The following is a 26,025-nucleotide window of genomic DNA, read 5'->3' on the forward strand; positions in this document are numbered from 1 at the left end:
CGGGCTCCCGGCCGCCCGGTGTCCCCGTCAGTGACGCGGCGGAGGCCGCAGGGACTCGGCTGCTCTGCCCCCTGAGCAGAGCCTGCGGTGGCTCCCAGCTGGGGCGGGGCTCGCCCGCTGGAGCAGGAGGAGGTAGGGCGGTGCCCCGTGTCCTCGGGTGCAGAGGGGGGCGAGCCCGCCTGTGCTTGGCACACCTGTGGCCTGGACGGCAGTGAGCCTGGTCGGTGGAGAGGACCCCGTGGCCCACGATTACCTGGTCTGTCCCTGCCCCTCGGGGGCGTCTGCTCTGAGCCCAAGCACACCTGCCCCGCACGTTGAGGACATTTGTCTCGTTCCACGCCCACCTTCCCCGTCGTCTGCCCGTTCCACCCCCGTCCCTGGGCCTCCTCCGGGGAGCCGGGGGTGTCGGGCGTTCAGTGCGGAGGCCCAGATGGGAAGCCGCCGAGAAGACGGAGTTGGATACGTGACCTTGAGGAGCAGTTCCCGGGGCAGCGTGGACCGTGGCTGATGGCTGCGCCGTGTCTCGGGGAAGGATTTCCTCCTGACTGTGGCTTTGGGTCCTGGGGACACGACACCCTTCTCTGCCCACCCCACACGTTGGTGGGCAGACAGTTGCATGAGGGTCATTTAAAAAGGGTTTTGGCCCCAGCCGTTTTGGCTCAGAAGAGAGTGTTGGCCTGCGGACCAAAGGGTCCCTCCCGGGGTCGATCCCGGTCAAGGGCACCTACCTTGGCAGTAGGCTCCTCCCCGGCCCAGGCCCTGGTCCTGGTCAGGGTGTGCAGGAGGCAACCCATCCCATCGCTGTTTCTCTCTGTCTTTTCTTCTCCCTTCCACTCGCCCTAAACATCAACGGAAAAATACCCTCGGATGAGGAGTAACAGCAAGAAATATAGTGGTTTTTGCATCTCACCCTTCGGGGTGGTGGCTGAGGGAGGGGCGGACCTGTGGTCCCTCGACCCCCTTTCTGGCGTCTGGGGCACATCAACCCCCCCCCCCCCCCCCCCGGTCTGCACAAACAGAGAGCATTCTGGGCTGAGGTCTTTGTTTCCCACTGGAGTTCAGGGGGCAGCGTGGGTGGAGGAAGAGAGTGGCAGGGCGGACAGAGGCGGCCAGGCCCAGCGGTGGCCAGGGGCCTGCCGGTTAGCACGGCGATGGAGGCCCGTCCCCTCGCCGAGACCAGTGGAGACATGAACAGGCAGCGCTGTTGCCTGGGCAGGAAGCAGAGTGGGCAGCTAAACCCCAGAGCTGCGTGGTGCCGGGCGTGCTGGCTCCGAAAGGCTGCCTGCCAGTCAAGGGGGTAAGGGAGTGGAGGCCCTGGGACCGGTGCACGGACGGCACGCGGCTCGGAGGGGCGCTCAGGCGGGGGTGGGGCTCAGTTGAGGGTGGGGGTGTTGTGGACACCCTGTCTGGCAACAGTGACTGGCAGAGTGGACTCGCGCCTTCAGGCCCCTCCCTGGGGACCTTGGGAAGCTCACGTCCCTGCCGGCGTGCTTCGAATAGGACCCGTCTGTCTCAGAGGCCGCGCGCGCGTGTCCTGCCGGGTGGAGGTGTGCCTCTCGGAGCCGCGGGTCTGGCCGGGCTTTGGGGCCGACGCCACTCTGAGGCATGAAGGGTTGGTCCTGTCCCCGGGGATCTGCGCAGCTGGACTCCGGTCCAGTGGCTGCCGCCTCCCACTGGCTGACAGGCCCCCCAGCGGCATCTGCAGGAGGGACCCTTGGAGCGGGAAGGGCGGCTGGCCCTGTTGCTAAGCAACCAGTTGCAGCCTGCATCCATTCTTCCCAGGACCTCAGGATGGCGGCGTTTGTGGTCACGATGTGTTCCTCCGTCACTGAGGACGGTCACTGCCTGGATCCGGCCAGAGAGCAGGAGGGGCTTCCGCACCTGCAGGCAGGGCCGAGGGCACTCCCCGCGGGGACACTGGCGGCCACAGCGTCGGTCTGCCCCGGGCTGGCTGTCAGAGGGCTTGGGTCATTTCATTCATTTATTTTAAATAGACTTTTGCTGATTGCAGAGAGGAAGGGAGAGGGAAAGAGAGAGAGAAACATCAATGATGACAGAATCATGGATCGGCTGCCTCCACGCCCCACACTGGGGATGGAGCCCACAACCCGGGCCTGTGCCCTGACCTGAATCAAACCCGGGACCCTTCAGTCCACAGGCCAACGCTCTCTCCACTGAGCCAAACCGGCTGGGGCCGGACTTAGATAATTTTAATCAAAATTTCTGAAACTGGCCAATGGCTCCCAGATGCCTTTCCGATGCAGAGTTGGCATGTGCTTGCTTTGCGCTGAGACGGGGTCTGTGTGGGAGAGGACCAGCCGTCGGTTAGAGGGGAGTGGGGAGAAAGCACCTCGTGCTCCAGAGGAGCCTGGAGGACAGAGAGGAAGCAGCGCCTCACGGTCCCGGCCGCCTCCCTGCCTCCCTCCCCCCCCCGCCCCAGGTTCCCTCATCCCGTTAAACCTGAGACAGGCTGGGGGAGCATCACACAGCAGGAGGGCGGCAGGGGACCGCCTCGGGTCCCCCTGCCCTTAGCCATGCACACGGCAGGAGGGCGGCAGGGGACCGCCCTGGGTCCCCCTGTCCTTAGCCACGCACACGGCAGGAGGGCGGCAGGGGACCGCCCTGGGTCCCCCTGTCCTTAGCCACGCAGACGCCGTCCAGGGCGGCCACAGTGCGGTTCCTGGAGAGAAGGAGAGGGGGCGAGGCGTGGCCGTGACCGCGCAGAGGTGCCGGCGCCTGGGGAAGGGCACACAGTGAGCAGAGTCCCGAGGGGAGGCCGCCTCCCGCTCCCCGAGCTGCAGGCTTAGGAAAGGAGAGCCTGTGCCCATTGTCCCTCCACCGCCGGCAGCTACCACTGGGCACATGCCACATGTCTGGTGGGTCTGGAGGCTGGAGCCCAGGACTGACCGAGACCCCTGCCCGCACGGAGCCTAGTTCAGTGGGAGCAGCTCAGGGTGTCTTCCCGCAGCTGCTCTCCGCTCCCCCAACCCGCACTGCAGCGCCCAGCGAGGAGGCCTGGCCCCAGTTTGGTGAGGAGCCCGGTCTGGCTCCGTCTGCTCTCGAAATCAACAAAAACATATTAAAAACGGTAAAAAATAGTAAAAAGCGTTGATGAGCAAATAGGTGTCTTTCACATGAGTCTTTTGCCTTTTGCGTATTCAGAACCCACCTTGACCCTCACCCCACTTCCTGCATTTTCAGCCATTTTAAGAGAAGCAGAGGATGGAGAAGAGCTCAGAGCACGCGGAGGGCTATTCCACAGGCCCGGCCGCCGCGCTGCTTAATGAGAGCGTCCTGAGACGCCTCTCGCAGGCGGTGCTGCTGGGTGGGTGAGGATGCGGGGCTCATTAGGAGGCGGCGAGGTGAGCCTGCTTGTCAGTGGGAAGAGGGAGGCTCCTGGAAGTGGCTCCTTGCCCCCCCCCCCCCACCCCAGAGCATTAATGGGCACCAGCTGGGCCTCCCTGCGCACTCTGGCCTGGCGGGCGGCAGGGCGCCTCCTGTGGGCTCCGCACACACTTCAGCGCCCTTTCCCTAGGCAACGGCACCACGCAGCCAGCTGGCTCTGCCCCCAGCCCATCAAGGCGCACGCCCGCTAGGCGCTGCTGCCGCGTCCTGGGCCCACGGCCCCTGTGGCTCGGCTGTGGGAGCACTCGCAGTCGCGGCGTTTCCAGGTGAAACCGGGGGACTGAGCGAGACGGCCGGCAGACAGGGACCACCATCGGGTGTAGCCCCGGGCCAGGTGCCGGGAGGAGGATTGGAAACGCATAGCCAGTGGGAGCCTGTGGGGCTTCGTGTTGGCTCCAGACAAAAGGTCGACCTTCCTGACCCCTTGGTCCAGAGCAGCCCTTAGCGCAGCGGTTCTCAACCTTCTGGCCCTTTCAATGCAGTTCCTCATGTGGTGACCCAACCACAACATGATTTTCGTTGCTACTTCCTCACTGTCATGTTGCTACTGTGATGAATCGTCATGTAAATATCTGATCTGCAGGATGGTCTTAGGCGACCCCTGTGAAAGGGCTGTTCGACCGCCAAAGGGGTGGCGACCCACAGGTTGAGAACCGCTGCCTTAGCAGGTCCAGCGCTGTGAGCAGCAGGGCAGGCACCGGGCCACCCCCCAGGGCCACGCGGAGGAGGGTGAGGGGCGGGGCCAGTGGGCCGAGCGGGCGGGGGGGGGGGGCGGGGGGAGGATATGCCCGTGGTCCAGCAGGGCCAGGACCACAGTGTTGGGGGCTGCCCTGCAGTTCCGGGAACTGAGCTGATTTGGCCGGGGTTCCCGTTCCCACGCAGTTGTACTGACTGGCGTGTGCTGGTTATTTTTTTTTTCAATGTAGATATAAAATTTGAATTTTCGAGCAGTTCATCTTTTAAAGCATTCTGGTATTTGAACTCGGACTTCCTGTCAGACACTAACGCCTCTTAAACCCAGCGCAGGCCCAGCGCTCTGCTTCCCGTGGGCTGCCATGCTCAGCTGGACGGGGGCGGCTTCTGAGCTGGATTCTGCCCGTCTTCCCGCTGAGCTTGCAGCAGACGCAGACGGCAGAGGTCTCTAAAAATAGCCCTCAGATCCTGGATTCAGCCGCCTGCCTCAGGCCTGCAGCCGCCCCTCCCCTCGGCCTAACCTGCCTCATCCCTGCCCCTGTCCCTGCCCCTGCCCCAGTCCCTGCCCCTGTTCCTGTCCCTGCCCCTGCCCCTGCCCCAGTCCCTGCCCCTGTTCCTGTCTCTGCCCCTGCCCCAGTCCCTGCCCCTGTTCCTGTCTCTGCCCCTGCCCGTGCCGGCACTGCTAGCCCTTTAGCTGGGATTGGAGTGGCTGTGCAGGCTCACCGAGGCGCTAATCCCCTTCGCAGGCCTGTAAGCCTCGAGGGGTGATCCCACTGCGGGCCTCAGCCCCGAGGCCCCCCTGCGCCCCATCTCCTGGTCTCATTAAGTGCCTGTAGCTCACGTGCTGTGTGGGAAACAGACAGTGGCTTCCAGTCGCCCGGCCGTAAAGACTCAGTGGAGCGGCGCCTCTTTCTGTCAGCCGTGCTGCTCCTTAGCAGGAGAGTGCGTTCCCTCCGACCGTGCGAGCCAGCCCTGCCCCGGGGCTCCGTGGCCTTGGGGTGGCGTGCGGGGCGACGTCGCGGTTCGGCCGTGGCCGTGGCTGGGGCGCAGGGAGCAGGGCCCTGCCCTCTGGCTCCTGTCATTTCAGCGGGAATTCAGGACCCGGCCCCAGGGAGCTGTGAAGGAGGCGTGGAAGGAGAAGCCTCTCTGGTTGTTGAGCGGGTTCCTGCTAAAGAGAACGTTCCCTCCTTGAAAGCACCTTGGTCCCTGTGCTTGCTGTGGGCGTGGAGGCCCTGCCGAGACCCACGGACACGGGGTCCGGGGAGTGGAGCCCGATTTGCACGTCGGGTGGGTGTGCGGGCGGCCTCTGACCCAGGCTGCTCTCCTCAGCCTCCTCTGCTCTGAGGCCGGAGCCTTGGCAGCGCCTGCCGTGTTCCCCGGACCTGCCCCGCACGGTCCTCCGCCAGCTCTGCAGGTGCCCATGGCGGACCTGCCCCGCACGGTCCTCCGCCAGCTCTGCAGGTGCCCATGGCGGGCCTGCCCCGCACGGTCCTCCGCCAGCTCTGCAGGTGCACATGGTGGGCGGGGCGGCGCTCCTGCGTGCCCGTCACTGTCTCCCTCGGGTGTCTGCTCCTCGCGAGGTTCTCAGGAAGGGACTTGGACTCAGCTTCTGCACCACATGTTCAGGTTCGGGTCTGGGAAGGAATGTTAGCATCTTTTAGAAAATCCAGTTCAGCTTTCCATACGCTAGACATTTCCTTGAACTTTTTCCTTTTATTTCCAATTTTTAGAAAAAATATTTGGTTTGGTCAGCCAGTGTGGCTAAGGGGTTGAGCGTCAACTTATGAATCAGGAGGTTGCAGTTCGATTCCCAGTCAGGGCATAGCCTGGGTTGTGGGCTCGATCCCCAGTGGGGGGCGTGCAGGAGGCAGTGAATCAATGATTCTCTCTCATCATTGATGTTTTTCTCTCTCTTTCCCTCCCCCTTCCTCTCTGAAATCAATAAAAATATATATTTAAAAACTGCTTTGGTTCCCCACATTCTCGGAAGGAACCTCGTTTCCTCTTATGTGACGCGAGCTCCTCTCTTGCTCACGGAGCAGATGTTTCGGGTGCTGTGGCGGTGGTTTTGTCCGGATCCCACCTGCTCATGGAGCCCCTGTGGCCTCTCGTCCTCGTGGAGGCCTGTCGGGCCCGGGAGCTCCTTGTGTGCTGGCCCTGGGCGGTCGTCACTCAGTCCTGCAGGCCCCTGGGCGGCCCTTTTCCCTGCGGGTGGCCCTGCAGAGCAAGCAGGGACGGACGTGTCCCGGGGACCGCACAGCAGGTGCGTGCGCTGGGCTCGGAATGAGGAGGGAGGGGTCTGCTCAGTCTGCCTGCGGTTCCCAGGCACTGCCATTTCTTCCCTGTGCTAGGCGCGCTCTGACGATAAGTGTCGCGTGACCCTGACGCGTCCCTGCTGTAGCCTCTTGCCCTGCTCAGCCACCTTACGGGTGATTCCAGGCCGTCCGTCCTAAAGCCCAGCACCCGCCTTTCATCATCTCTGTGTTGATTGAATCCGGATTCTCTGTAGGCACTTGGTCCTCGTTGGAAATTGCCAGCCTCCACGCCGTGTGCAGAGCAGACCTCCACACACAAGACCCTGCCGGCCTGGCCTCGGAGGCGCACACCTCCGTTCTTAGGGCTTTAATGCCCTTGTCGCACCCCAGGGTGAACCACTGGCCACTCTCTCCTCCTCCCGTGGGGCTGACCCAGCCTCTGGGGTGCCTCTGCGCGGGGCATGGCCCGGTCTTGTCAGAAAGCTCCTCAGCGGTGTCGGGAATGACAGACACTGGAAGGTGGCCGGCAAGGCAGGTCTCCTTCTGCGCAGGAGGGCGCAGCGCCCAGCACCGTGGGGGGAGCACGCACAGCGAGGGTTCGCTCCCCTCCGCCTGCTCCCGGACGTCCTGCCCACGCGGACTGGCCGGGCGCGGCCTCAGGTGGGCGCGAATGTCTGCAGTGAGGAAGGAGATGGCCGGCCAGGCCTTGTCAGCAGCCTGCATGTATGGCTTCCGTTAGGGCCTGGCTCCTCTTCTTCAGGAACGCTGGCAGGCCCGGCTGCTTCCTCGATTGTTCAGACCTGCCAGGTGCCGCGGGGACTGTAACTTTGATGGAAAGGACCCCTTAACCCTGACATTCCCGACCCGCGCCCTCATGTTCTCCCGGGAAGGCGCTCTCCGTGGGGCCCTGGGGGCCCGGAGGCATCTGCCCCTCGGCCGTGTGCTGTGTCACCACGTGGTTATGGTTACAGCCTGTGGGGAGGGACCCACTCATCTGTGTGCTGTCATACCAGACGGAGGCTAGCACACACGTGTGATTACAGGCAGTGACTACATGATGGCAGCACACGTGTGATTATAGGCAGTGACTACATGATGACAGTACGCATGTGTGATTGCAGGCAGTGACTACATGATGGCAGCACACGTGTGATTACAGGCAGTGACTACACGATGGCAGCACACACGTGTGATTGCAGGCAGTGACTACATGATAGCAGCACACATGTTATAGGTAGTGGCTACATGATAGTAGCACACATGTATGACTTTAGCTAGTGGCTGCATGATAGTCAGTAGCACACATGTATGACTAGCTAGTGGCTACATGATAGTAGCACACATGTATGGCTTTAGTTAGTGGCCATATGATAGTTAGTAGCACACATGTATGACTCTAACTAGTGGCTACACGATAGTTAGTAGCCTGCACACACGTATGACTTTCGTTAGTGGCCACATGATGCTATAAGTCAGCGTACTGCTGCCTAACAAACGCTCGGAGCTCCTAGAGCAGTGGTTCTCAACCTTCTGGCCCTTTACAGCTCCTCATGTGGTGACCCAACCACAACATTATTTTCGTTGCTACTTCCTAACTGTCATGTTGCTACTGTGATGAATCGTCATGTAAATATCTGATCTGCAGGATGGTCTTAGGCGACCCCTGTGAAAGGGCCGTGTGACCGCCAAAGGGGTCGTGACCCACAGGTTGAGAACCGCTGTCCTAGAGCCTTCTGTCCGCTCTGTCTCCTGTTGGCTGGGGGTTGGCTGGCCGGCTGTGGGCGTGTCTGGCTCAGTGCCAGCCGCCAGCTGGGTCCATCCTCCCAGGAACAGTGGCTCTCCATCCCTGCTCCCATGGCAACGGCACTAGTCTGCTCGACTGGGCAAGGGCGATTCAAGTCTCTGCCTGTTTCACAGCTGCTAACACCCCGTTGGCAAAGCAAGTGCCATGGCCCAAGGCAGAGCCAAGAGCAGGAGCAGGCATCCGCCTCCGGTGGGATGGGCTGCCGCGCCGTCAAGGGCACAGACCCAGGCAGGCGGCAGCCGGCAGGACACGAGCGCCGCTTTCCAAGTGCCTGGTTTCTGAGTTTTGAGACTGAGGGGATTTATTGAAAGTAAAAGAGATTTTTGGGGAGAATGTAAGTAAAATGTGAGGTGCCAGGCACAGTGCAGGTGGCACACTTGCCAGGTCGCCTCCTGGGAGCCGCGCTGAGCAGGGGGTGCGGCGGGCTGGCTGGCAGGTGGGGCCTGTAATGGGTGGAAGGATGGAGGCAGGGGGCAGGGGGCAGGGAGAGCCTCCGACCCAGTGCAGCAGGGCCAAGCCTCGGCCCGCGGAGGGCCTCCTGGCTTGGGGCGGGTCTGCCGTGTCCCCATTGGCTGGCTCCGACAGGAAGCACCCCACCTCCCAGGGCGGCTCCCCTCAGCCTCCTGCGCCCTCACGCTAGTTTCCCTCTGCGATTGTCTGTGTGTTTGTCATGCATGTTAGGCCAGCAGCAGCGCTCCGTGCCGGGCCCTCTGCCTGCACCCGGGGTACCGGCTCCGCAGCCCTCGGCCAGTTGGCCTCCCTGGCTGGCGCCTGTCCTGGTTGGTCACTGTGATCCTTGCCGCCCCGACTCTGGCAGCTGCTTACCGTCGCCAGTCCACGCCTGCTCTCCTGAGAGCGATGGGCGTCGGGTCAGTGGGTGCCGCCGCGCCTGTGCGGGTACACGCGCCCGGAGCCGGGAGGGCCGCTGCTCTGCGTGGCTGCCAGAACTCGGCATGGCCGGTCTTTTTCGAGGAGACCCAGCCCCGCAGGGGGTGGCTCGCTGTGTTACCTGGCGTTTCTCCAGTCACTGTGGCTGTGGAGCATCTTTCCCGCTGCTCGCTGGCCATTCCTGTGTTTTCCTTTGAGGACCGCCGGATTCAGACTCCTGCCCATTAGAATCTCTTTAGTGACTTCAGAGAGGAAGGGAGAGAGAGAAACATCAGTGATGAGAATGATGGGTCGGCTGCCTCCTGAACGTCCCCTGCTGGGGATCGAGCCCACAGCCCAGGCACGGGTCCTGACCAGGAATCGAGCCATGACCTCCTGGTTCATAGGTCGATGCTCAACCATCGAACAACGCCGGCCAGGTAGTCTTCGGCCCATTTTTAAAAATTGGCTCATTTGTCTTAAATTATAAGAGGTTTTTTAAAAAATATATATTCTGGATGCAAGCCCTTTGTCAGGCATACGTATCATGCGTATGTTCTCCCAGCTTTGCTTCATTTTTAACAGTGTTTCTGAGAGAAGCAGCTTTTAGTTTTGATGAGGTCCAGAGTCCTGGTGACCGAGGTTCTGCATTAACGTGGCCGCGTTGTCAGTCTCCCCCTCTGATTGGTGCTTTTCCTTCCTGGTGGCGAAGTCTGTGCTGATGCCAAGGCTGAGAGGACCGTCCGCCATGCGTTCTCGAAAAGCCTGGCCTATTTTCTTTCCTGTCTGGTCTTCAGTGTGCCTGGAGCTGGCCTGGGAGTGTGCTGTGAGGCAGGGGCGAGCTCATTTCCCGCGGACGTGCAGCCCTCTGGCCGCCAGGTGGCCGTCGCCCTGAGGCCTGTGGCTCTCGCCCTCCTGTCATGCCGACTGGTGCTAGAGTGGGAGCCACCCACTTGGGCCCCCTTCGTGACGGTCTTGCCCGTCTGGCGGTCACGTCCCCATGGAAACTAGAATTCCGGAAGCAGGTCGCTGGATTCTCGGAAGATGCTGGAGCTCGAGGGCGGCCGGGACTCTGCCTGGGAGCAGCTTCCGGCCGAGCTGTCCGCCCGCCTCTGCAGGCCGCTTTCTCACCACACGTTCCTCCCTGGCCACGCGCGGGCCTCACGCCTCTGGCTTCAGACATTATTGGATGTTTGATTTTTAATGTGATTGTTAGTACTTATTCAAATTTTGGGTTGCAAATTTTTGCTAATCTGTAGATGGCTCTAGGCTACTGCTAACTGGACGTGTTCATATGTAGCTCTAGGGTAGTGCCAACTGGGCGTGTTCATATGTAGCTCTAGGGTAGTGCTAACTGAACTGGGCGTGTTCATATGTAGCTCTAGGGTAGTGCTAACTGGGCGTGTTCATATGCAGCTCTAGGGTAGTGCCAACTGGGCGTGTTCATATGCAGCTCTAGGGTAGTGCTAACGGGGCGTGTTCATATGCAGCTCTAGGGTAGTGCCAACTGGGCGTGTTCATATGTAGCTCTAGGGTAGTGCCAACTGGGTGTGTTCATATGCAGCTCTAGGGTAGTGCTAACGGGGCGTGTTCATATGCAGCTCTAGGGTAGTGCCAACTAGGCGTGTTCATATGCAGCTCTAGGGTAGTGCTAACGGGGCGTGTTCATATGCAGCTCTAGGGTAGTGCTAACAGGGCGTGTTCATATGCAGCTCTAGGGTAGTGCTAACGGGGCGTGTTCATATGTAGCTCTAGGGTAGTGCCAACTGGGCGTGTTCATATGCAGCTCTAGGGTAGTGCTAACTGGGCGTGTTCATATGTAGCTCTAGGGTAGTGCCAACTGGGCGTGTTCATATGTAGCTCTAGGGCAGTGCCAACTGGGCGTGTTCATATGCAGCCCTAGGGTAGTGCTAACTGGGCGTGTTCATATGCAGCTCTAGGGTAGTGCTAACTGGGCGTGTTCATATGTAGCTCTAGGGTAGTGCCAACTGGGCGTGTTCATATGTAGCTCTAGGGTAGTGCTAACTGGGCGTGTTATATGTAGCTCTAGGGTAGTGCTAACGGGACGTGTTATATGTAGCTCTAGGGTAGTGCTAACGGGGCGTGTTATATGCAGCTCTAGGGTAGTGCTAACGGGGCGTGTTCATATGTAGCTCTCGGGTAGTGCTAACTGGGCGTGTTCATATGTAGCTCTCGGGTAGTGCTAACTGGGCGTGTTCATATGTAGCTCTAGGGTAGTGCTAACTGGGCGTGTTATATGTAGCTCTAGGGTAGTGCCAACGGGGCGTGTTATATGTAGCTCTCGGGTAGTGCCAACGGGGCGTGTTATATGTAGCTCTAGGGTAGTGCTAACGGGGCGTGTTCATATGTAGCTCTCGGGTAGTGCTAACTGGGCGTGTTCATATGTAGCTCTCGGGTAGTGCTAAGTGGGGCGTGTTCATATGTAGCTCTAGGGTAGTGCCAACTGGGCGTGTTCATATGTAGCTCTCGGGTAGTGCTAACGGGGCGTGTTCATATGTAGCTCTAGGGTAGTGCTAACGGGGACGTGTTCATATGTAGCTCTAGGGTAGTGCTAATGGGGCGTGTTCATATGTAGCTCTCGGGTAGTGCTAAGTGGGGGGTGGGATTATGCAGCCTGACTCCTCGAGGGGAAGGTGTTTAATGTTTCACCCCCACTATGACGTGGGCCTGGTGAGCAGGAGGTATAGGAAAGGACGATGTCCTGACGCCTGAGCAGAATGCTCCGGAAGGAGTCTGTGCAGTGAGACCCTGGCCCAGCCACCTCCCAGTAAGAGCTGTTTTTACTGCCCCGCACCTTTTGTCGTCCTGTGCACTCCATTCGTTTTGTGCGGTGCCACGATCTGGTTCTCACGCTGTTTGTCCCCTCACGTCAGACGAGACGTTTTCCTGTCGCTGAGGAGGACGAGTACCGTCGGGGCCGCTGTCGGTGAAGGCTTCAGGTTCAGGTCTCTCCAGCTCGCAGTTGCCAGCTCTCTCTGCGGCGATGCTCGTACTCAGGAGCGCCATTGCCGGTCTCCTAGGCTCTATAGAAAGACTAATGGAAAGTTTCAGCAACAATTAATTTCTTCTGTGGACGGAGCCATTGTGCGTTTCGTGGTTGAAATGGACGTGTGGGCGTTAAGTGTCTGTGTGACACCCGGACTCCTCCTCTCTCAGCCTCGGCTCCATCGCGGTCAGACCCAGCGAGGTCTGTGACGAGCGCGCTGGGATGGGGGTCAGAAGGCCTGTTGGAATCGGATCCACCTGCTGACTGACGATCACGGCGACGCTGGTCCTTCCTGGACGGCAGGCAGCTTGCTCGCCTGTTCCCGGCCCTATTTCTTGGCCGATTCGTTGGCATTTGGGTCGAAGGGCCGTTGTGGCCGCTAGGAAGTGAGCGTTTCGAAGGCGATGCCAGGCCTTTGTTTCCTTCGTATGTTTGCACAGGAAATACGCCCGAGGAGCGTTCTTCCTCACCCCACAGCTCTCTCCTCTGAACGGGGAGGTGTGTGTGCGCGTGTACGTTAGCGCTAAAAGGGAAGCGGGTGTGAAAGGACTCGTGTTCAGGAGTTCACGACTAACTTTTATCACATAATGTTAAGTCCCATCCCTTTGTCTCACTGAGACACTTTCTGGCAGAAACCAAGCGGCCGTCTTTCTGACCCAAGTTGAGTCTCTCACCACCGAGCGGCCGCCCAGGTGCCTGAGGACACGCAGATCCCGGGAGCATCTTCAGGGCCAGGAGCCTCAGCACCCGGTGCGGGTGGTTCCCAGCAGTTTCATGCCCCCCAGTTACATGCCCGCCCCCGGCCCCGTTGGCTCTATTGTTTGGAGAACTGTTGAGGAAGAACAGAGGACATCGATTTTGAGGAAATTAAATTTGTTCTGAAACAGAACGTGCTTTTCAAGCCGGGAAGAGGCGGTTAAGCGGGAGCAGGGCCTTCTGCTTGCTGCTCGGCTGTGCCGCCTGGCCTGCGGGCGCTGGGCCACCCGGGGGTCTGCGGACGGGCCGCCCACGCCTCTGACACCCCTGTCCCCAGTCGCAGACAGCAGAGTGCTGACGTGCGCCGCGGTGTGGAGGATGCCGGAGGAGTCGGAGCCGGGCAGCCACGAGTCCCCCGACGAGTCGTCGAGCATGGCGCACGCCCTGGAGCTGCTGTGTGACCTGGACGGCGCGGCGGCGCACGGCAGCGTGGCCTGGTAGGTCCGGGGCCCATCCCCGTGCAGCCCGGGGTCCACCTGCGGGGTGAGCGGCAGGCGCTGGCCTCCCCCCTGAAGCCTGGCTGCACGCTGCTCGCTCTCTTTTTGTTTTCGTGCCAGTTGTTTTCCAGGTTGGACACGTTACAGAAACCCTGCCGCCCACACGTGATGGGCTGCCCCGCGGGGGCTGCCAGGGGTGCCGCCGGGCTGTGCGCGGCCCTGGGCCGAGGGCTCCGTCGCCGCACGTGCACTCCGACCGATCTGCAGCCTCTGGAGCGGCTGTCGCTTCAGGTGGAGCCTGTGATTCTGGGACCGGACCTGGGTGCACTGTGCGCGCCGTCGGAGCCCCGCGCCCTCCCGTGGGCGCCCTCCTGTGTGTGTCCCTCGTGTCAGCTGCAGGACCAGGAGCCGTTCCTGGGGCTCCCTGCCCTCGGGCCCCCGCGTGGTCTCGGGCTCCTCAGAACCAGCTCGTGAAGCCGGGGCAGGCTCAAGGAGCTGGGCTTTCTAGAGGGGACTGTGGGTGCATGTGGTCATGGGCGTCCACATTACACGGTAATTGTTGTCTTCCTTATACAGCACCACTCCCGTGCGTGCGCGCGCGCGCGCGCGCGCGCGCGCGTGTGTGTGTGTGAGAGAGAGAGCGCGCGCCGCCTCCTCTGTGTGGTCAGCTCTGTCTTAGCCGACGCTGCCAACTAGAGGCTCCACCCAGCAGACGCCTGGGAGGCACCGGCTGCACGTGCTGCCAGCTCCGGAGGCCACGGTGGCGATGGGCTGGGGGAGCCTCCAGGAGCCACAGCCCCCCTGGAGGACACGCTGTGAACATGTAACTGGGACGCAGGCCGGCTGTGGCCTCCGTTGAGGTGACTAGGGCCTGTGTGCCGTGGGCCCGGGAGGAGTGGGTGGGCCTGTGTGCCGTGGCCCCGGGGGCAGTGGGAGGGCCTGTGGGCCGTGGCCCTGGGGGCAGTGGGAGGGCCTGTGGGCCGTGGCCCCGGGGGCAGTGGGAGGGCCTGTGTGCCGTGGGCCCGGGAGGAGTGGAAGGGCCTGTGGGCCGTGGCCCCGGGGGCAGTGGGAGGGCCTGTGTGCCGTGGCCCCGGGAGGAGTGGGAGGGCCTGTGGGCCGTGGGCCCGGGAGGAGTGGGAGGGCCTGTGGGTCGTGGCCCCGGGGGCAGTGGGAGGGCCTGTGTGCCGTGGGCCCGGGAGGAGTGGGAGGGCCTGTGGGCCGTGGGCCCGGGGGCAGTGGGAGGGCCTGTGGGCCGTGGCCCGGGAGGAGTGGGAGGGCCTGTGGGCCGTGGCCCCGGGGGCAGTGGGAGGGCCTGTGGGCTGTGGGCCCGGGGGCAGTGGGAGGGCCTGTGGGCCGTGGGCCCGGGGGCAGTGGGAGGGCCTGTGGGCCGTGGCCCCGGGAGGAGTGGGAGGGCCTGTGGGTCGTGGCCCCGGGGGCAGTGGGAGGGCCTGTGTGCCGTGGCCCCGGGGGCAGTGGGAGGGCCTGTGGGCCATGGCCCCGGGGGCAGTGGGAGGGCCTGTGGGCCGTGGCCCCGGGGGCAGTGGAAGGGCCTGTGGTCCGTGGCCCCGGGAGGAGTGGGAGGGCCTGTGGGCCGTGGCCCCGGGGGCAGTGGGAGGGCCTGTGGGCCATGGCCCCGGGGGCAGTGGGAGGGCCTGTGTGCCGTGGGCCCCCGGAGGATGGTTGCAGAGGGAGTGCTGAGGAGGGACACTTGGAGCTGGGCCCAGTCGGTCCCGCCAGTGGCGGGTCTGGAAGCTGGGAAGGGAGCAGAGTGGCAGGTCCGGTGGTTCTCGCAGGTGCGCCTGAGCAGGGTCCTGACTGAGGGCAGGGCGGGCCTACAGAGCGAGGGGACGCCGTGGCGGGTGGGGGGCGGGGGAGGCCCCTGGCGCTGGAGGAATCGCCTGGATGGTCGAGGGCAGAGCGCATCTGTGTGAATGACAGGCTGTTAGTTCACATTTCAAACAGCACCTTGCTCCCTGCAGGCCTTTGTGTCAGTACGTGTGCGCCTCTCTGCGTGTGCGTGCGTGCGTGCGTGTGTGTGTGTGTGTGTGTGTGTGCACGTGTGCGTGTTCTGGGAGGTACCAGCACTGGGGGGCAGTGCCGTGAGACAGGCTGCAGGCTGCAGCCACTTGGGGCGGTCGCTGTGTACAGATGCCTCCGGGCCCTTGGCCAGTGCAGGGGGGTGGGTTCAGGGGAGGGCGCTTGCTCCGGGCACCGGGAGCCAAAGGGCCGGGGGGCTGGCTCCCCACCCGCCTCCGGCAGGCCCAGCTACACCGGCAGAGGGGCCGTGGGGAAGCCTGGAGGTGTGCTGGCTCTGGGTGTGAGAGTTTTCAGCTCTGCTTGGTGTTTCCCCGCCTGCTTTTAAAACATGGCGGCGGAGAGAGAAGGAGGAAAGGTGAGGAGAAGCCAGACTGCTGTTTGGCATTTAGATCAAGAATCTGCTTTAAAGTGTGGTTTCAGCTGACTCTGGGCTTGCAGGAGCACCAGGGAGAGGCTGGGCTGGCTGAGCGAGCCGCCCTGTGGGTGCCGCATTCCTGGCATCGCTGGGCTGCGTCCTCCCACCCAGGAGGGACCTGGCGAGGCAGCGGGCCCCCTGGGCCTGAGGATCGGCCTTGACTGGAGAGGCCTGCGGACTGTGGACTTGAGGGCCGGCCGGATGCATCCCTCAGAGGACGTGCCAGCCCCGGCGCTGCCGGGCTCGCTCTGGGAGAGGACAGGATGGCGGGACTCGGCCAGGAGCCGCGCTCCCGGAGGGGCCAGCGCCGCTGTGTCCGTCCTCACCCACATCTGCCCCTCCCGGTGCTGCGTGCGGGCCCTGGACCACGGCCACCAGAGGGAGGCTTGGGGACGCAGGTCCTGCAGGTCTACCCCTCACCCAGCCCACGGCCCCTTCCTGTCCCGTGGTCAGGGTCAGTGCTTACTCCTGCTGACCCGCAGGCACCGCCGTTGCCTGGGCGGAGCCCCCTCCGAAAAGAAACCTGAAGCCCGGCCGGCCTGGCTCGGGGTGGGGGTCGACCTAGGAACCAGGAGGTCACGGGCCGATTCCCGGTCAGGGCACAGGACAGGGTGCGGGCTCGATCCCCAGCGTGGGGCGTGCAGGAGGCAGCCGGTCCAGTCCTCTCTCATCGCTGATGCCTCTGCCTCTCTCCGTCTCCCGCCCTCCTGTGCGGCTGACTGGAAACCCTGGTGCCTTCATCGGACGGGGATGGGTCATCGGGGAGGGGGCTGTCAGCTCGAGCAGGTGGAGGCGTCGGACTTTAGCAGCGAAGTCACCAGTGGCCGATCTCAGGCCTGCCTGTCAGCCGCGCAGCAGGGCGAGCCCCGGTTCTGTCCCTACAAGTGCCTGTGCCCCGGCCGCCGGGAGCTTCCCGGTGCGACCACGCCCGCCCGGCGCCGTGGGAACGGGGGTCTGCAGGTTGCCGCCCGAGTTCAGAGGGCTGGATGGGCGGGACCCCTATCACCTTCTTCGTGGCTGTGCACCGCGGGACGGTCACTGGCTTCATCGGGCGGCTCCTCGAGGCCCCCCTTCAGGCAGGAAGTGAGCGTGGGGAGCTTTGGTGCAGCTGGCGCCGCGGTCCTCACAGCAAGTTCCCCATGAAGGCGTCAGCTCCCTTACCCGGTATCCGTGCGCAGGCGTGTGCGTGTGTGTGTGTGTGTGTGTGTGTGCGTGTGTGAGACTCAGCACAGGGACGCCAGCAGGAGAGGGGACTGTGGCCTCTCCCGCACTCAGCCTCGTCCTGGGCAGCTGGTCTCAGACCACAGTGAGGCTGACCCACAACACGCAGGGTCCAGTCCGAGTGACCGGGGCCTCTGCGTCTGCGCCGCTGCGGGACCCGCGCCTCCCCGTTCTCCAGGGCGTCTCGCAGTCGTCGCCGCGGACGCGTAGGTGACAGAGGCACGGACGCCCCAGGGGACAGTGGGCGGCGTTCCCTCCAGGAGCTCGGCGCCACGTGGTGTCTGAAGCAGCGCAGGTTCTCGCCTGTGTCCTCGGGCTTCTGCTTCTTTTAAATTATTACATAATTCCCCTTTTTAGATGTAAAGTGTTACTTCTGCGGCCACTTGAAATGCATGTGCTTGTTTCCTCTGGTAGTTTCACTGGGAAACGTAAGCTTCTCTGAGAGAAATGCCTCCCTGGCCCGCGGAGGCAGGAGAAGGGCTGAATGAGGAGGGAGCGAGGCACAGTGAGCACTTTCCTGAAGGAACCCGCCACCCCTCCACTCCTGGGCCCGGACGAGGCCGAGGTGGCCGCTTGGTTGAGCCAGGAGAGGGTGCGCTGGCCGGCGTCTGGGGAAGCTCGCTGGGCGGCTCGCTGCTTCCGGTGGCTCCCGTAGCTGTGGGCTTTGGTTTCTGGAGGAGCGTGGCTGGGCGTGGAGTCGATGCTTATGCACGTGTGCCTGCCGGCCTCTTCCCGGCCAAGGGCAGTGAGGGAGGGGGGTCGAGTTGTCACGGCACCTGGCATTGACTGCAGCTCCCAGGCCAGTCCGAGAGGTGCCGGGGCCGCGTGTGCGTGTGCACCTGGCTCTGGGGACCTGGAACAGACCGGCCGGCGTGTGCTCCTAGTGCCCTAGGGCCGTGGTCGGCAAACCGCGGCTCGCGAGCCACACGCGGCTCTGTGGCCCCGTGAATGTGGCTCTTCCACAAAATACCGACTTCTGCCCATGGGCCACGAAGTTTCAATCGCACTGTACGTGCGCGCCCGCACGTGGTATTTTGTGGAAGAGCCACACTCAAGGGGCCAAAGAGCCACGTGTGGCTCGCAAGCCACAGTTTGCCGACCACTGCCCTAGAGTGTCAGGTGTTGCTCAGGGGCGGACATAACCGCCCCACCAGGGGTAGAGGGGTGTCTCGCCTCTGCTGGGGCCAGCTCTGGGCGGGGCCTGCTCTCCTGGGCGGGGCCTGGGGCCTGTGAGGCCCCTGAGGGCTGGGTGGCAGGCTGCGTATGGGGTGCTGGCCTCTGTGGGAGGATCTGCCGTGGCAGGGTGGGGCCAGGACTGTCTGCTCGGGGTCAGTCCTTACTCGGACACCCATCCCATCGAGGGCCCCACCTCACCACCTCCTCTCACCTCATCCCCCAGAGCCCCGCGTCCTCACAGCAGGTGGATGGGGAGGACACATGTCCGCCCCCAGCGCGGAGGTGGGGGTGCCGCCCTGAGCCGCCCGTGTTCCCGATCCGCCCGTCCACAAGGGCCGGGCCGCGGCCTGTCTGGCGCAGGCAGGAGGCGGGCTGGGTTCGGGGTCCTCTGTGCTCACGCGTGCTCCTCCCCGTCAGCGTCGTGTGGGAGCCCACGGGCGACGGGACGCGAGTCATCTCCCTGGCGGACAACCACCTTCTGCTGTGGGACCTGCAGGCGAGCTCCAGCCGGGCCCTGGTAGGTAACAAGCGCCGTTTCCCGCTTTTAATCTCTTAACGGGATTTTTTAAAGGTTATTGATATTTAGAGAGAGAGAGAGATTTGACTAAACTTAGATATACTTCTCGATTCATGTCTTGAGGATTTTACATTAATGATGAAGTGGTTAGTGAACGAATTGAGTTATCGATCAGAGTATTGAGCGATTGCCTCTGTCAGGTGAAAGCAGCTCGGTGTTGGGCCTCGGGCCGAGCACAGATGGACATGGACCCCGAGAATGGACAAACTGCCCCTTCGTCACATCTGTGCGCGCGAGGCGGGGAGATGCCCACCCGCGTCCCCTCTGTTTCAGGAGCCTGTCCCTAGGCTGGGCTAGGTCACCTCTCAGGTGCTGACGATATGGTGCACGCATCCCTTCCCAAGTCCCCCGAGTGTGGAAATGACGCTGGACGAGACCTGGACCCTTCAGCTCACCTCCTCTCGCTCCGTCATGCACAGAGCTCAGGGCTGGGTCATCAGACACGTGGGCTGTTCCCGTGCACGTGGGTGTGGGGCCCCCAGGCCTCGCCGTGTCTCCGGACCTGCAGACTCGAGAAGGGAGGTCCGGGGCCTGTAGACTGGGGGACGGGAGGTCGGGGCCTGTAGGCTGGGGGACGGGCAGGGGGGGTCTCCTGGTGGGAGGCGTGGGGCGGTGGGTGCCAAGCTCGCTGCTGGTCTGGCAGGTGTGGGTGCAGCCCCTGAGAGGAGCCCCCCGGCAGGAGGAGCCCAGGGGCCAGTGGCGGAGTTGCACGCTCTAGGGCTCAGGCCCCCAGTCCTGCCGCGGCCGTGGCCCCCTGCACACAGCTCCGGCCCGTCCTCGCAGCGCGCTCTGCGGTGGGCGATTAGCCTGTCGCTTACTTCCTGCAGAGACCGAGTTAGCCCTCCGGCCCCTCTTTGTCGGCGTCAGCACTCTGTCAGTCCCTCTTTGTGAACCTGGGCCGTGGCATTTAATACTGAGCCCCGATCGATCCGCGTCTCCCCGCCAGCTCCTCCGCTTTTTACTGTTGGAGGATCTTGCCCTGCGTGGTGAGTCTCCTCTCAGGCTGGCTGCATCATCACCCTTTGCAATTAGACGGGAGGTCCCTGCCATGTATAATCATTAGCGAGAGCCCAGGGGAGGCCTGGGGGCGGGGCCGCGGGGTCCTGGCCGGCGAAGGCAGAGGGGTGCCCCCCATTGTGATCTGTGCTCGTTCATCTCTGGGCTCAGCAGCCACTGGCTCTAGAGATAAATAGCTGCTTGCAGGGTGCAGCGAACGGCAGAGCCCAGGGCACAAGGTGCCGTGAGCCTCGGCGCCCTCCAGCCGCACAGCCACCTGGAGCTCCCGCAGAGGAACCCCGCTCGGTGCTAGGACCTGAGGCAGGAACGCTTTTTAGAAAAGGATTTTCATTGATTTCAGAGAGGAAGGGCATGTGCCCTGACCGGGAATCGAACTGTGACCTCCTGGTTCATAGGTCAAAGCTGACCACTGAGCCACAGCACCTGCAGGAACGCCTCTTTGGGGGAGGAGAGTGGGTGCCAAGGGCACGAGTGCTTTTAGACGTTTCCCAGTTGAAACCATACCCCGGGGGGTGGGGGGCTGGGGTTCAGGAGCCCGTCACCTGCAGCTGACGCCGGCCCGGCCTGGCCAGGCGCTGTGCTGGGCGTGTGGCTGGAGGCTGGGCCGCCCTCAGCAGGAGCCCAGGGCGTCTGCCTGGGGTGCTGAGTGCCAGCTGGGAGGGGAGCTTGGACAGGCCCACAGGAGAGGCCAGGCTCTGCTGGGCGGGCAGTGGGTATGGGCAGGCGGCCACCAAGCGGTCACAGAGTGAGGGAGTCGTCCTGACGTCCTGTCCGAATGTGTCGCCACTGCCCTAGGGAGGAGACGGGGTCTCCCTGTTTCTAGTCCAGTCCCCTGCACTGCCCCTAGCTCCTTGGGGCGTCGCAGGCCTGTCTGTCTCCCGTCTGGACGCTTGCCCTGCACTGAGCTATGAGCCCCCGATGACCACTAGGAGGGGCTGTGACCCGGGAGTCACAGGACACACACGGCCCTGGCGACAGCGTCAGCCTCCTTCGGCCTCTGTCGGGTCTGCGGCCGGCCCTGGGCGCCCCCTCAGCGTGCTCCTCTGCGAGGCCTGTGCCCAAGGATGCAGCGACAGGGCTGTGTGCGGGGGGACCGGGCAGAGACGCTGGCCACACGCTCTCCCCGCCTGCAGCCGTCGCTGAGTGGACAGGCCCTCACCCCCGATGGGAAGAGGATGTGGCCAGTGTGATGGGTTTGGGCACAGAATCCTTGGCGGGCGGGCGGGCGGGCGGGCGGAAGTGAGATGAGGAGGAGCCGTTCCCCAGACTCCAGCCTGCCCCTCCCTCCCGGGAGGTGGGTGTCTGAGGAGCAGCTCATTACCTGCTGAGGTGTATTCACCTCCGTGTGACAGACTTGGGGGGCGGGGGGCTCAGACACGTGGTGAGGCCCAGCTGTGTCCTCTGCCTGGAGGGGACCCTGTGGACCCACTTGCTCTTTGGGGGCAGCCAGGTGTTTATTTCCTGTGGTTCTCTCACGTGGGAGCAGATGACCTCTCACCACACCCTTGCAGCCTGTTCCTGGCGGTTACTAATGCGCTGCCTGTCTTTGCTGTGCTGGGCTTGCAGTTTTCCTCAGTGAAGGCTCACACATTCTCAGGGCGGAAACCCAGCCGCCCTCCCTACGGTCTCAGTGACGCCCGCCCTGTCCTGCGGGTGCACTTCCTTCTCTCCCTCCCTCGCAGCTGGCCAGCTCGGCGTCGCTGGAAGGCAAGGGGCAGCTGAGGTTCACCTCGGGGCGCTGGAGCCCGCATCACAACTGCACCCAGGTGGCCACGGCCAACGACACTGCCGTCCGAGGCTGGGACACGCGCAGCATGAGGTCAGTGACACGCGGGTGCCTCGGCCCGCCGCCCCTTCCCCCACGAGGCCGCCCGCAGCAGATGGGTGTGGGGCACGTGGCTAGTCTGTCTGCGTGGCGTTTTGTCTCCTCCCATCGTGAGCTGGTGTGTCGTGGCCGCGGGGGCTCCGTGGCTGTTCAGGGCTCCGCGTGGGCCCCTCAGCCTGGCTGTTGATGAGATGGAGATGGGCTCCTGTCCCCCGGGGTGGGGACCACGAGGGACAGGCGTGGCCCCTGGTGGCGGGTTAGTTGCCACCGTCTCTGTGCTGTCGGTGACAGATTGTCGTCTCCCTCGTGAGGTGCAGCAGCCTGCGGTGCTGGGGGGACAGGGAGGAACGGTTTCTGTTCCAGGTGGGGTCCGATAGGCCAGCGAGCGATGGAGCCTTGTCTGTTGTCATGGCAACGGAGCCCTGCCAGCCTCTGTGAGATGCAGCCTGTCCCCTCAGCACACGTCGTTTATCACTGAGCTGTGAGGACGGTGTCACCAAGTGCCTGGGCTTGCCTTCCGGGGCACGGCTTCAAGCTGAGTCCCGAGGCCCCTGCAGACCCGGCAAGGAGGCGGCTGCCGCTGCGGCCTGTGCCCTCTGTCCACAGGGCCGGTGCCCTGACCCCACCCCAGGCCCCACACTGCCTCCTCCTCGGTCACCGTTCTGGAAAGGGGTGCAGGGCTGCAGTGTCTGGAGGCAGGAGGCCCGCGGAGTGACGGCAGACCCCACGCAGACCTGGCGGCTGTGGTTTGGGGGTGCCACCCTGCAGCTCCCGCCTCCGCAGGTCGGCTCTGCGGGCCCCTGAGTGGCTGAGGGCTCCGCTCGCGTCGCTCTCTGCAGATGCTCCAGCTTCTGTCGCGCTGGCGCCTTCGGTGCTTGCTGTCCGCTGTGCTGTGCTTTGTCCTGAGCCGGTTCCCCGCAGCGTGCGGAAGCCAGGCCGTGCCCGCGCACGCGCGACGGCCCCCAGTCCCCGTTCCTGTTTCCCACGTCCCCTCTCTCACGGGAAGAGCCTCGGGCGTAGGACGTGGTATTTTAGGAAAACATACTGGCAGCCGGGGAGGGCGCAGGATATAAACACGGCTCCAGACTTAAACGTGGCTCAGGGCCGGGGATCCACCCGGACGGAGGACAGGACGAGGTGACAGGGACCGAGGGCTGCCCTGGAGCACAGACACGTGGCGCCCTGGTGGTTGGCTTCTGCGTGGTGTTCGCCGCCCCCCGGAGGCCACGGGTGATAGGCCTGATGGTGGGACAGGTCACAGCTGCGGCCGAGAGCGGAGCGGGCAGTGTGGGCAGGAAGGACGCACAGGCGGGGCTGGATGGGACGGTGGTTTCAGACCCTGTGAAGAGCAGCTGAGGGCGGCGCCAGGCGTGTGCACATTTGCACGTCTCCGCTCTTGGCTGCCGGGTGCAGGGCCGGGGTGGGGGGGCGGGGATGGGGGGGTGGGGAGGGGCTGCAGGGACCCGGCGAAGGTGCCTGTGGTGTCGGCCCGCGTGGTGTGAGTCTGACCCCAGCCCTGGTGGCAGCATCCCGGCCACAGCCAGCGCTGCTCCCGTCTGCGGCAGCTCTTCCCTCTCGCTCCCCTTCCCCGACTCTCCCGGAGCCAGCAGTGCTCTGCGTCCCCCCGTCCTGCCCTTGTGTCCTTCTCGCCTCATGCTTCCCCGACACGTCCCCGTGTCCTCCATGGCAGACGCAGGCCCTCTGCCCCTCTAGTTCCCCAGGGACCTGTCACATCTGACAGCCAGACCAGCATCCCTTCCCCGGGGGCTGCTGGAGAGGCCGCAGCCGCGTCGCCGCGGTGGGGGCGCTGAGGTGGGCGCCGGCTCCCTGGCCTCCTGGAGCGGAGCCCCGCTGGGTGCCCGGGGCCTGGGCGCTGGGTGCCGCGGGTCTGGCGCCAGGCCGCCCCGCCTCACGCTCGAGCGGCCCCCCCCCCCCCCCCCAGGCAGATCTACTGCATGGAGAACGCCCATGGGCAGCTGGTGCGGGACCTGGACTTCAACCCCAACAAGCAGTACTACCTGGCGACCTGCGGGGACGACTGCAAGGTCAAGTTCTGGGACACGCGCAACGTCGCGGAGCCCGTGCGGACCCTGGAGGAGCACTCGCACTGGTAGGGCCGCGGGCAGGGTGGTGGGGTGGTGGGTGTAGTTTGTTGTGCCGACGGCCTCGCCGCTCGGAGAGGCTCACAGCTCAGCGTGTGCTGCTGTGTCAGCCAGTCAGGCCGGCTTATTTTTCCTGAATAACACTCACTCCGGCCGGAGTGTCTGTGAGGTGGGAACGCTGGGAAGGAGGGAGGCGCTGGCTCAGACGTCAGAGAGGAGTGTGCTCAGGTGCTCAGTGCTGGCAGCGGGCCAGGCTGGTCAGTGCCCCTGGACAGGGCACGGCTGTGGGCACGGCACACCGTGCCCAGCGTCCTGCCTCGGAAACGCGGTGGGAATGTGGGCCATGATGCTTCGGCTGAGTAGGTGAAATCAGCTGCAGCACAGTGCATAGGAGGAGCGGTTTTTATTAAAGCGTGTGTGTGCACGCTTGTGCACGTGTGTGCATGCATGCATATGTGTGCACGGTGGGAGTGTGTGGGATAGTGAGAGCCCAGTGCTGTCGGGGGCCTCACCCAGGCTGGCCCGTGTCGCCGAGGGGGCTCGCTGTGGTCTCCCCGAGTTCTTGGAATTACTTACCAGAAGCTATTGTCCTGCAGCCAGAACTTAAAAGCCCAGATGCTCTGCACAGTTTTAACAGGTTCAGTAATCACCGCTGTGCGGGCAGGAGCGCTGGCCCTGCGGCGGGCATGCGGGCATGTGTGCGGGCGGGCCCTCTCCACTGCCACTCTGCCGGCGGGCGCTCAGGCCTCTGTGCTCCCTGGGTGTGTGCCCCAGGCCCCGCGCTCCCCCTCTAGGCTGCTGCTCGGGGCGCCCGGGCGCGGCTTCTGTCTGCAGCTCCGGCAGCCAGCCTCGCCCACGGAGGCTCGTGCCGCCACTGCCCCCGTCTCTGTTGCTGGGAGTCGAGACGAGGCGGTTTCAGAGAAACACGCTAAGCCTGCCCACTGGGGGACGCTGCCCAGCGTCAGCCCGGCCAGCTCGGGGTGGGTGCCGGGCGACCCCTGCTCCCTGTCCAGGGGTCCCAGCCCTGTGAGCGCCGTCTCCCTGCCCCCAGGGTGTGGAACGTCCGCTATAACCACTCGCATGACCAGCTGGTCCTCACGGGCAGCAGCGACAGCCGGGTCATCCTCTCCAACATGGTGTCCATCTCCTCCGAGCCCTTCGGCCACCTGGTGGACGACGACGACCTGAGCGACCAGGAGGAGCGCCGCCCGGAGGACAAGTAGGAGCTGCCTTTCCGACCGGCACCGCTGGGCTGGGCCAGGCTGCGGCCTCCGGCACGTGCTGGGGAGCCCCGCTGCGGCCGGGGTGGTCAGCCCCGGGACGCGGGCTCACACTCATGGCGCCCTGCGCCATCCGGGCAGGCGGGCTCACACTCATGGCGCCCTGCGCCATCCGGGCAGGCTTCCTGGGAAGGAGAGCGTAAAGGGAGGAGACCCCGAACGGGCACCGCCCTGCCCGGCCAGGACCGCGCTGCGCTGGCCCAGCCCAGGTCCCTCTGCTCAGCGTCACAGGCAGCATCTCCTCCTCATTTTGATGGTGTCGTTTCCATCCCCCGGGGACGGTTCCCTGTTACCCCCGAACCAGGGGCCCCTCGCTGATCACGCCAGCACCTACCGTCCAGGCCGCAGGGACAAGGCGCTGTCGGGCTGAGAGGGCTCCACATGCTCCCGCAGTCCCCGCGCTCCTCCCTCCCGTCGCGCAGATGAGAAGCTGGGGCCGTGGCTCGCTCACACGTGTCTCTGGTCCCCCCAGGAGCCAGGAGCCCCCGCAGGACGGCGTCATCGCCACGTACGAGGAGCACGAGGACAGCGTGTACGCCGTGGACTGGTCTTCAGCTGACCCCTGGCTCTTTGCGTCCCTGAGTTACGACGGGAGGCTCGTGATCAACAGGGTCCCCCGGGCGCTAAAGTACCACATTCTGCTCTGACGTCCGGGGCAGGCCGCAGCCCCCCCTGGGGACCCGCCCGCGACGCAGCGTTTGTAAACAGCGAGGGCGCCACGCACGGCCCTCCGGGCACCCAGTCCCCTCGCCGAGCGGAGACCTCGGCCTCCACCCCGGGCCTGCCTGCCCCCCGTCTCTCTGCCCCTTCTCTCCTTCAGGGACGGTGGGGCTTGTTTCACTTCAAAAATAACCTTCATTTCCATGATGTTAACTCGTCTTTCTCTTGAGATTAAAAATGAAGTAAACCCACGAGGCCGCACGCGGGCGGACAGGCTCCTGGCTGGCTCTCTCGGATCGCTGCCCGTGGGCCTGGCGCCTGGCGCCTGCTGCCTCCGAGTGTGCCGGCTGTGCCGCGGGGGCCCCGAGCCACTGCGGACGTGGCCCCGGTGTCCACGGGCTCCATTCACAGCCGTTACTCCAGCTCCTGCTGACACTCAGCGGCCTGAGACCAGATGGGGGTGGCAGGGAGGCCAGTGAGGCACCGTGAAA

At 64.0% G+C, this 26,025-nt stretch overlaps 1 protein-coding gene across 3 annotated transcripts in view; it reads left to right on the forward strand.

The window, feature by feature from the left end:
- The window catches only part of EIPR1 (EARP complex and GARP complex interacting protein 1), a 54,123-nt gene extending 28,328 nt beyond the window's left edge, over nt 1-25,795 (forward strand). For all 3 annotated transcript variants that reach the window (XM_059660617.1, XM_059660616.1, XM_059660618.1), the window contains 6 exons: nt 13,065-13,224; nt 18,491-18,590; nt 21,350-21,486; nt 23,435-23,602; nt 24,646-24,813; nt 25,347-25,795. In XM_059660617.1, coding sequence (XP_059516600.1) covers nt 13,065-13,224; nt 18,491-18,590; nt 21,350-21,486; nt 23,435-23,602; nt 24,646-24,813; nt 25,347-25,521 — 908 coding nt within the window. In that variant the 3' untranslated portion in view covers nt 25,522-25,795. The remainder of the gene's footprint in view (nt 1-13,064; nt 13,225-18,490; nt 18,591-21,349; nt 21,487-23,434; nt 23,603-24,645; nt 24,814-25,346) is intronic.
- The last annotated feature ends 230 nt before the right edge of the window (nt 25,796-26,025 follow it).

Source organism: Myotis daubentonii, chromosome 12 (genome assembly GCF_963259705.1).
Source record: "Myotis daubentonii chromosome 12, mMyoDau2.1, whole genome shotgun sequence".
NCBI classification, from domain to species: domain Eukaryota; kingdom Metazoa; phylum Chordata; class Mammalia; order Chiroptera; family Vespertilionidae; genus Myotis; species Myotis daubentonii.